General features: G+C 43.5%; 1 protein-coding gene across 3 annotated transcripts in view; it reads left to right on the top strand.

Annotated features, from left to right (window-relative positions):
- Positions 1 to 10,166, top strand: part of MDM4 (MDM4 regulator of p53) — an 18,848-nt gene that overhangs the window by 4,793 nt on the left and 3,889 nt on the right. For all 3 annotated transcript variants that reach the window (XM_015650738.3, XM_015650737.3, XM_033519882.1), the window contains exons 2-8: positions 48 to 153; positions 1,074 to 1,148; positions 2,314 to 2,447; positions 3,599 to 3,648; positions 7,718 to 7,779; positions 8,507 to 8,603; positions 9,619 to 9,779. In XM_015650738.3, the coding sequence (XP_015506224.1) occupies positions 79 to 153; positions 1,074 to 1,148; positions 2,314 to 2,447; positions 3,599 to 3,648; positions 7,718 to 7,779; positions 8,507 to 8,603; positions 9,619 to 9,779 (654 nt within the window). In that variant the 5' untranslated portion in view covers positions 48 to 78. The remainder of the gene's footprint in view (positions 1 to 47; positions 154 to 1,073; positions 1,149 to 2,313; positions 2,448 to 3,598; positions 3,649 to 7,717; positions 7,780 to 8,506; positions 8,604 to 9,618; positions 9,780 to 10,166) is intronic.

Here is a 10,166-nt window from a genome sequence, read left to right as displayed (position 1 = left end):
CAAATCCCATTTCCAGGTGGATTTTAATCCCAAAATCCCATTTTCAGGTCGGTGCTTGAGCAGCTCCTCACTGCCAGGATGAGTTTCCCAAATCCCACCCAACATCCAGGAGCTGGGAATTCCTGCAGGATCACCCTCGGACAAGCCAATCAGGTAATTGACAGCTAATTAGCAGCTAATTACCCCTCCTTGCCATCATTTCCTCCTCAGAGCAGTGATTTTTTAATGAAATACGAAATATCTTTAAATCTGGAGAATTTATCCTAAAAAAGAATCGAGATTTATCCCAAGTTGTTCTCTTTCCATGATTTAGGAATATTTTCAAGGAAAAAAAAATGATAAAATTAATTTAATTGATTTAATTTTTAATTAAATTACAAAAGACATCAAACCATGGAATTATGGATATTTTTCTGCTGGATTTTTTTTTCTTGGAGCTAGATTCTAAATATTGGAGATTTTTCTGCCTATCAGAATTGAATTAAATTTATAATGTTTATAATTTTATTGAATTTTCTTTAGTAATTCATCCCCACGGTTTTTTTTTGAGGTAGTTTAGGGATTATTTGGACTCAGAATATTCCTGTTATCCAAAATTCCTGGAGTTTTCCTGGAATAAAAAGCCATCAAGAGCAGAGAAATTCACAAACAATCAAAATCAGCTGGAAAAAAAGAAATTAAAAAAATCAGAAATTCCACCTCCCAAGAGCCAATTCCATGGGAGAAAAAACATCTTTCCAACATCAGGGAATGTGCTGGGAGTGAGAATAAATTTGGATTTTCCATTTGAGGAAAATTGAGGACCTTGAAACAGGAGCCAAATCCAGAAATAAAAAAAATTGAAATGAGTAAATAAATAAAATTTATTGTGCTCAACGAAAATGAATAAATAAATAAAAATATATAGAGAAAAAATTTAAATAAATCGAAATTAATAAATAAATCTGAGCAAAAGAAATGCTCAAAACATCCAAACGGGGGAGGGGTTAAATCCAAATTTTTTGGGGGTTTTTTTGGGATTATTCCAGGTTTGATTCCCGGAATTCCAACCGAACCTTGCTGTGTTTTTCCAGGTGATTCCCAAAGTTCCCCTCCTGAGGATTCTGCAGGCTGCGGGCGCCCAGGGCGACACCTTCACCCTCAAGGAGGTGGGGCTGAGCTCCTGGGGTTTTTGGGATGTGCCGTGGGATTCCCAATGGGATTCCTGGTGTTTTCAACCCCTCCTGGAAAATGTTCCCCTTTTACTCAAGGGCCACCTTGGGGACACTTTGGGGACACTTCAGGATCAATTTGGGGGCACTTTGGGGCACTCCAGGATCACTTTGGGGGCACTTTTTGGGAACACTTTTAGGGCACTTTAGGATCACTGTGGGGTCACTTTTTGGGAACATTTTCAGGGCACTTCAGGATCACTTTGGGGGCACTTTTTGGGAACAGTTTTAGGGCACTTCAGGATCACTTTGGGTTCACTTTTGGGGTCTCTTTGGGGTCACTTTTGGGGCACTTCAGCATCAATTTGTGGTCACTTTTTTGGGAACACTTTGGGGACACTTCAGGATCAATTTGGGAACACTTTTGGGGCACTTCAGGATCACTTTTTGGGAACATTTTCAGGGCACTTCAGGATCACTTTGGGGTCACTTTTGGGGCACTTTGGGGTCACTTTAGGGCTCTTTAGCATCAATTTGCAGTCACTTTTTTGGGAACAATTTTGGGGCACTTTGGGATCACTTTGGAGTCACTTTTTGGCAACACTTTTGGGGCACTTCACGATCACTTTTTGAGGACACTTTGGGGTCACTTTTGGAGCACTTCACGATCACTTTGGGGTCACTTTTGGACACTTCAGGATCACTTTTCAGGACAGTTTTGGGTCACTTTTAGGGCACTTCAGGGTCACTTTGGGGTCACTTTTTGAGAACACTTTTGGGGCACTTCATGATCAATTTGGGGTCACTTTTTGGGGTCACTTTTGGGGCACTTCATGGTCACTTTGGGGTCACTTTTTGGGAACACTTTTGGGGCACTTTGGGGTCACTTCAGCATCACTTTGGGGTCAGTTTTTGGGTCACTTTGGAGTCACTTTTTGGGAACACTTTTGGTTCACTTCGGGATCACTTCGGAGTCACTTTTTGGGAACACCTTTGGGGCACTTCAGGACCACTTTGGTGTCACTTTTTGTGGACTTTCTGTGGTTCCTTTGGGGGCACCTTTGGTTCCCCTCCATCCCTGGCAGTTCCCCTCCATGCCAGGGCTCCATCCCAGGGAATTCCCAGGTCTGTGGGGCTGAGGGAAGGCTCTGTGTCCCTGCAGGTGATGCATTTCCTGGGTCAGTACATCCTGAGCCGGCAGCTCTACGACAAGAGGCAGCAGCACCTGGTTCACTGCGGGGGAGACCAGCTGGGAGAGCTGCTGGGCCTGCAGAGCTTCTCCCTGCGGGATCCCAGGTGAGGGGAAATCCCCCTTTTCCTCTGGGAATTCGGGGGGGAATCTCATCAAAATCTCATTTTTGGTCAGGTGGCACCAGTGGGATGAAAGGGCAGCTCTGGGTCTTGGGGTTCTGGGTTCAGGGTTCTGGGTCTTGGGTCTGGATTTGAGGTTCTAGGTCTTGGGTCTGGATTCTGGTTTGGGGTTCTGGGTCTTGCTTTGGGTTCTGGGTCTTGCTTTGGGGCTCTAGGTGTTAGGTTTCTAGTTTTGGGGTTCTGGGTCTTGGTTTTGTGGTACTGGGTTCTGGTTTGGGGTTCCAGGTTTGGGTTTTTGGGGTACTGGGTTCTGGTTTGGGGTTCCAGGTTTGGGTTCTAGGTCTTAGATTCTAGGTCTTGGGTCTGGATTTGGGGGTTCTATGTTTGGGTTCTGGATTCTGGTTTGGGGTTCTGGGTCTTGCTTTGGGGCTTTAGGTATTGGTTAGGTTTCTAGTTTTGGGGTTCTGGGTCTTGGTTTTTGGGGTTCTGGGTTTTTGGTTCCAAGTCTTGGTTTTGGATTTGGGGTTTTAGGTCTAGGGTTTTGGGGTTCTGGGTAGTTGTTTGGGTTCCAGGTCTTGGTTTTGGGGTTCTGGGCCTTGGTTTGGGGTTCTCTGTCTTGGTTTGGGGTTCTGGGTCTTGGTTTTGGGGTTCTGGGTCATTGTTTTGGGGTTCTATGTTTTGGTTTGGGGTTCTGGGTTTTCTCCAAGTCTGGGTGGTGAATTTCAGTTGGAATCAGAGTCGTGTGCTGAGGGTTGTGATGAGAAATGTAAAACCAAAACCCCAGAACCCAGAATGGAATGTAAAAAACATTAATTGGGTTTTTTTTGGGTTTTTCTGGGGATAAATTCAATGTGGGTTTGGGGTCTCCAGGGACAAATTCAGTGTGGGTTTTAGGATCTCTCAAGGGAAAAAAATCCCTGAGATTTTTGGGATCTCTAGGAAAAAAACACCTCAGTGGTTTCTGTTAGAAAACCCCACTGGTTTTTTGAGGTCTCTCCAGAGGAAAAACCTCAGCGATTTTTGGGATCTGTAGGAAAATGTATTCCCTGATGGTTTTTAGAGACAAATGTATAAAAAATGAGTGTGTTTGTGGTTCCTGGGCTCTCTCTAAAAGGGATCTTGCTGTTCCTCCCCAGCCCCGTGTACGAGATGCTGAAGAGGAACCTCAGCCCTGCTGCACTCCCAGGTAGGTTGCTCCCATTCCATAAATGTTGCTCTGTGCTGGTAAGTACCCAAATCCAGGAAAATCCCAAATCCTGTGGCTGCAGGAGGAATAAAACTTCTCTCAGAAGCTTTTCCAAGCAAATCTCTCGGAGTTTGTGTCTTTTCTGTGTGCCAGGAGCTGTTTGAGTGATGCCAAAATCCCCCAAATTTGGGCCAAAGCTAAATCCAGGAATCCTAAAATCCAGATATCCTAAAATCCTGAAATCCTTCCTTGATTGAAACCAATCTTCCATTGATCAAAATCAATCTTTCATTAATTTCTCAATATTTTTTCAGCTTTAGAGCTGCAAATTCTTGCTCTCACTTATATTTTGATCAATATAAAAAATTCTAAGTTTTCAAAGCCTGGAAAAAAAAAACCCAACCCCTCTCTAAATTCTCTCTAATTTCTTTAATAAAAGAAATAAATCTCTAATTTATTTAAATTATCTCTAAATTAAAACTCTAAATCCTAAAAACCCTGCAAGGCTTTAATGTTGAACCTTGCAGCTTCCCCAGCTTGTGGGAGAAATCAAATCCAACTCCATCAGAAGAGGAAAATTTATCCTCAAATTAACCTGAGCTTGGGGGGCTTCTTTAAAACCGGTTCCTGTTGTAGGACTGGGAAAAATAAACTCCACTGGCAGAGCTGTGGAATTTTGTGCTGCATTTCCCATTTTTTTCAGGAGATAAAACAGATTTTAAACCTTTAGGAGGGCTCAGACCCGTGTGGAGAAATTAAAAAATCCAATTAAAATTCAAAACTTGGCCCTCGAGGCTTCAGCGCTTTCTGCCTTGGATTTATTTTTATTTTTTTTTTCTGGAAGATTCTTTTCAAGGATATTTCGATTTCTTTTCTAGAGGAATCTTTGGAATTCTCTTTGGACTCTTTTTAGCTGTAGGAAAATTGTGTGAGTGCCGTTCCCCGAGCAAAGCCGTGTGTGGAGCTGAGCATTCCCAGCCAATCTCCGGCCTTTTCCTTGGAATGTGGCCGTTCCTGGGCCAGCCCTGGCCTCCCTTTAGGCCTGGCTCAGGAAAGCCCTTCCTGGGGCACAGTTAGGCCTGGCTGTGTGTGTGTGTGGCCCAAACCAACCACGCTTGGCAGAGCAACCTTGGAGTGCACAGGGATTGTTTCTTTCCCTTTCCGTCCATTCTCCTTCCCTTTCCATCCATTTTCCCTCCTTTTCTGGCCGTTTTCCTTCATTTTCCATCCATTTTTCTTCCTTTTCTGGCTTCTTTCCTTCCCTTTCCATCCATTTTCCTTCCCTTTCCATCCATTCTCCTTCCTTTTCTGACTGTTTTCCTTCCTTTTCTGGCTTCTTTCCTTCCCAATCCATCCATTTTCCTTCCCTTTCCATCAGTTTTCCTTCCCTTTCCATCCATTTTCCTTCCCTTTCCGTCCATTCTCCTTCCATTTCCATCCATTTTCCTTCCTTTTCTGACTGTTTTCCTTCCTTTTCTGGCTTCTTTCCTTCCCAATCCATCCACTTCCCTTTCCATCCATTCTCCTTCCCTTTACATCCATTCTCCTTCCTTTTCTGGCTGTTTTCCTTCCTTTTCTGGCTTCTTTCCTTCCCTTTCCATCCATTTTCCTTCCTTTTCTGTACATTTTCCTTCCTTTTCTGGCTTATTTCCTTCCCTTTCCATCAATTTTCCATCCCTTTCCAATCCATTCTCCCTCCTTTTCCATCCATTTCCCCTCCTTTTCCAGCTCTTGGCTTTCCTTCAGCCCAGCACAGGAATGACTTCATTTGGCTCCTTTTCCCTCCTTTCCTTCTTTCATTTCTCCCTTCCTAATTTCCCTCCTTGTCTCATTTTCCCCCTTTCTTGTCAATTTTTCCCCCTTTCTTGACTAATTTCCCCCCTTTTCTAATTTTCCCACTTGTCTTTTATCCCTCTTGTCCAATTTCCCCTTTTCCTTGCCTGATTTTCCCCATATTTTGTCTAATTTTATCCCTTCCCTTGTCTGATTTTTCCCTTTTCCTAATTTTCCCCCCTTTCCTTTTCTAATTTTCCCCCTTTTCTAATTTTTTTCCCCCTTTCCTTGTCTAATTCCCCCCTTTCCTTGGCCACTTCCCCCTTCCTTTCCCACCTTTCCCAAGCCTGCCTCCCACAATTTAGGAATCCCTCACCCTCAGGCTGCTTTTTATGGAATATTCCATCTCCAAAAGGGAACTTTCCATCACCTGGAGTATTTTCACCCCCTGAAAAATCAGATTTTTGGAAGGCTGAGTCTCCCAGCAGTGATGGATGAGCCTGGCTCCTGTTTTCCATCAGGGATTAAAATCCTGGAAGGCGATGGAAGCAGGAAAAAAACCCCCAGGAATTGCTGATAGATCCCTGCTAATTTTGATCCTGGAATTCTGCTCCATTTAAAGGAATTTTCTGCCAGTTCTCAGATCTTCCCTGTCCATGTGTGATCCCTGCTGGGAATCAGCCTCATCCAGCAGGGAATTTTCCTGTTAAATTGAAAGGGAAGCCACTGGCCAGGAGGATTCCTGTTAATTGGATTCTCGTTAATTTAGCTCAGCCTTTTAATCAACTTTTGGGAGCAGCATCATCAGCTGGACCCAGCGTTGTACATGAAATTTCCCTTCCTTTTCTCTTTATTCCTCATCCCCAAACCCTTCAGGAAGAGCAGGAATCCTCAGGAATTCCCAAAAAAAAAAGGATTCCCTCTGGAATTCTGGTTGAGGAATGGGTTTGCAGGAAACTGAACAAAAATCAGATTTTATTTTTTATTTTTGGTGGATCTGTAATATTTTGACATATTTCCCAATGCAATTTTCCTGCTTTTCCACTTTGATATCAAAGAACCTCGGTTAGAAAAGCAGGAAAATTAGGGGGGAAATGAGAATTTCCCAGCTGGGATGGGATTGGTGGAAATTCCGTGGATGTAAAAAAAGAGCCTTGGGAATTCCAGGGAAAATTCCACAAGGGCCTGGTGGCTTTTAGACAACCTCAGGAGCAATTCCCAATCCAGGAGTAACAGATCCATGGATATTCAGAGAACCAGGAATTCCTGTGGAAAAGGCCTGGAGCTTGGAGTGGCTGTTAGGAAAATGAATAATTTTTCACTTTGGGAAGAATATTCTGAATTCTGTAAGGAAAAAATACATTAAAAAAATCAATTTTTTCCATTTGGGATGGCTGTAAGGAAAAGAATATTTTTTCCTTTTGGGAATATAAGAATCATTTTTCCATTTGGGAAGAATATTCTGAATTCTGTAAGGAAAAATCATGAAAAAAAATTCATTTTTCCATTTGGGATGGCTATAGGGGAATTAATAATTTTTCCTTTTGGAAATATAAGAATCATTTTTCCTTTTGGAAATATAGGAATTATTTTTCCTTTTGGGTCTATAAGACTTATTTTTCCCTTTGGGAATATTAGACTCATTTTTCCTTTTGGGGAAGAATATTCTGAATTCTGTAAGGAAAAACACAGGAAAAAATACATGAAAAAAATCAATTTTTCCATTTGGGATGGCTATAAGGAAAAGAACCATTTTTCCTTTTGGGAATATAGGAATCATTTTTCCTTTTGGGAATATAAGAATAATTTTTCCTTTTGGGGAAGAATATTCTGAATTCTATAAGGAAAAACACAGGAAAAAAATACATGAAAAAGAATATTTTTTTCCTTTTGGGAATATAAGAATCTTTTCCTTTTGGGAATATAGGAATCATTTTTCCCTTTGGGAATATGAGACTCATTTTTCCTTTTGGGGAAGAATATTCTGAATTCTATAAGGAAAAACACAGGAAAAAATACATGAAAAAAGAAATCCAATTTTCCATTTAATACGACTGTAAGGAAAAACACAATAAAACCAGAAGAACAAGAATAATTTTCCCCTTTAACCCAAAAACTGAGCTTTCACCCACCTTCTTCTCCCCAAAACCCCTCCACCCCCTCTCCGTGGGAGCTCTCCAGGGACCCCCCGAGCTCTGCCAAGCCTGGCTGGTGTCTCCAAGGCCGGGCTGAGTGCGGTGTGCGAGCGGGGGATTCCCGGGAAGGATTTTCCTTGTGTTTTACCTGCCATCTGCAGATGCTGCACAGACTCTCCCAAAGGAGCAGAGCGTCGCTAAGCCCAGCCCAGACCAGCCGCAGGTAAACCCCACTGCCCGGTGGGTTCTTTTCTCGTACAGAGCCGCCCCTTCTCTGTACCCCTGCATGGTGGACTGCCAGAACTTGGTTTTCTCGTTGGTTGTGCTGCTCCTCACCTTCCTGAGAGAAAAATAAACCAAAATTCCCCTAAAATTGAGAAGTTCTCGGAGTCCACAGAGCAGGGACAGAGCCGCCCTTCTCTGTTCTCCTCGTGTCAGAGTGCCAGTCTCTGAGCGCGTTTTTCTGGGGTGCAGCACTTCCAGGCCTCAGCTTCTCCAGCAGTGTTTTCCTGCTTTTTTTTTTCCCCCCCACTCTTTTTATCCCATCTTTTTCTTTTTTTTTTTTTTTTTACCAGTAGGAATTGCCAAATAATTCACTGTGCTTAGTTAGGATTTGTTTCCAGCGGCTTTGCAGGTAGAGGTGAAAAGCGAGGAAAAATCTTCCAAAGTTTTTTTCCAGGTGTGGTTTGGAGTGAGGGTTGGGAGTTGTCAGTCAACAAAATCAGGGACTGCAGGACTTTTGCCAAGCTTGAAGATTTTTCCTCGTTTTTTTTTTGTACTGATTGCAGAGGCTTTAACGAGAAGTAGTCGGTAGTTGTTTTTATTCTGAATTATTTCCTCTTCCTACCTGCTCGGTCCCGTCCTGCAGCTGGTGCCTGGGGATGGAAGTGCTGCATCCCCTTGTCCCTGCAAGCTCTGCTGGGCTAATTCCTGCTTTTTCCTTCCTGCAGCACAGCCAGGAGGAAGGATCTGACTCTGGGATCCTGGAGGGTGACAGCAAAACCTCTGCTCCGGCTACCTCAGAGCCCAAATGTGACACTTGTGAAGGTGAGGGACAGATTTCTGCACCATCACAGCATTTCCAAACCTCCTGAGAGGGACACACGGCAGCAAATGCTGGAAGAGGGAGCTGGGAGACTCCAAAAAAAGCCCTGGGTTGGGGTAGAATCCTTAAAAATCTTGGTGGTAAAAGCTGAGAAATTGCAAACTTCACCACAGATGTTTTCTTATTTTCTATCCCATAAACAAATGATCTGAATGCAGTGGCAGGCTGAGCCCTAAAATCCAATCTGTCTCCGAGCAATGCCATGAAAAAAAATCCTCCAGACCTTGCTGGAGGGTGTGTTAAAAGCTGGAATAATCCTTGGATCCATCCCCTTTCCCAAGGGAGGCTCCTGAGCACACAGAGCCCAACCTGGGCTGGCTGCAGTCGTTCCCTGCAAACCAAGCAGGGAACTGAACAAAAATGAGGATTTTTTTCATGGATCTGTTGTATTTTAATGAGATTTTTTTTGCTGGGTCATTCGTGGAGATTTCAGGAATAATCTTCTTGTTTTTCCACTTTTTATTCTCTTGTGTGAGGGAAGCTCAGGGGTAAAAGCAGCTCCTTGTTTCCAGCTCAAATGGGAGAGCTGGAAATTCCCTGGATTTACAGAGCAGCCTTGGCTGTGCCTTGGGGGAACTCCAGGCACTGAAGGGAGGGAGATCCAAAGTGATCCCGAAATCCAGAGTGATCAGTTTGGGATGGATCCCCACTTCTTGGGAATTCAGGAGCTGCAAATTGCTGAATTCCAATAATTTCTGCATTTAAAATCCCTCAAGAAATCCACTCAGGCTGGGGAATGTTTGTGTTTCTGTGGTGAAACCTGAAATTAAACTCATCCTGTCCCAGTAAAAGAGCTCTGGGAACACTGGGATGTTCCCTGGCTCATGCAGGAATTTTTTCCACATGGGCTATCCAAACCCCAGAGCTCTCAGAAGTAAAAAAAAAATTCAGATTTGAGCCCAGTTTTTCTCAGCTGCTCTCTTACCCAATGACTCGGACTCTGCTTGGCTCTTGTAGACAAAGACTTGATAGAAAACCTCTCCAAAAGCAAAAAGCCCAAGCTGGATCTGGTTTTTGAGGAATGGGATGTGGCCGGGCTGCCGTGGTGGTTTTTAGGGAATCTCAGAAGCAATTACAAATCCAGGAGTAACGGATCCACGGATATTCAGACTAACCAGGTGTGTAACCACTTGAAGCCTTGTGTCTTCTTCCTCCCCTCTTTTGGGTTCCAAAGAAATTAAATATTCCCCTTTTTTTCCCTCTCTTTCCACTTCCCACTCCGCTTTTTCCCAGTGTGGGCCCGTCCAAGCTTTTCCCAAAAATTTTGGTGACTTTTAGTGGTTTTAAATCAACCAAACCCTTCCCTGAAGGGCCTCAGATGTGCCTGGAATTTGGGAATTGCCCTTTTTTATTGGGATGAACATTGGAGGGTGATGGGAGAACTGGAAAGGGGAGCTGGAAGTTTGGAAAAAGGGGAGACCGTGAGGTGGAAATTGGGAAAAGGGGGATTTGTGAGGGGGAAGTTGGAAAAAAGTTGGGAAAAGGGGAACTGGTGAGGGAGAAAT

The sequence above is a fragment of the Parus major genome, chromosome 26, assembly GCF_001522545.3.
Source record: "Parus major isolate Abel chromosome 26, Parus_major1.1, whole genome shotgun sequence".
NCBI classification, from domain to species: Eukaryota; Metazoa; Chordata; class Aves; order Passeriformes; family Paridae; genus Parus; species Parus major.
This window is presented reverse-complemented; position numbering and strand designations above follow the sequence as displayed.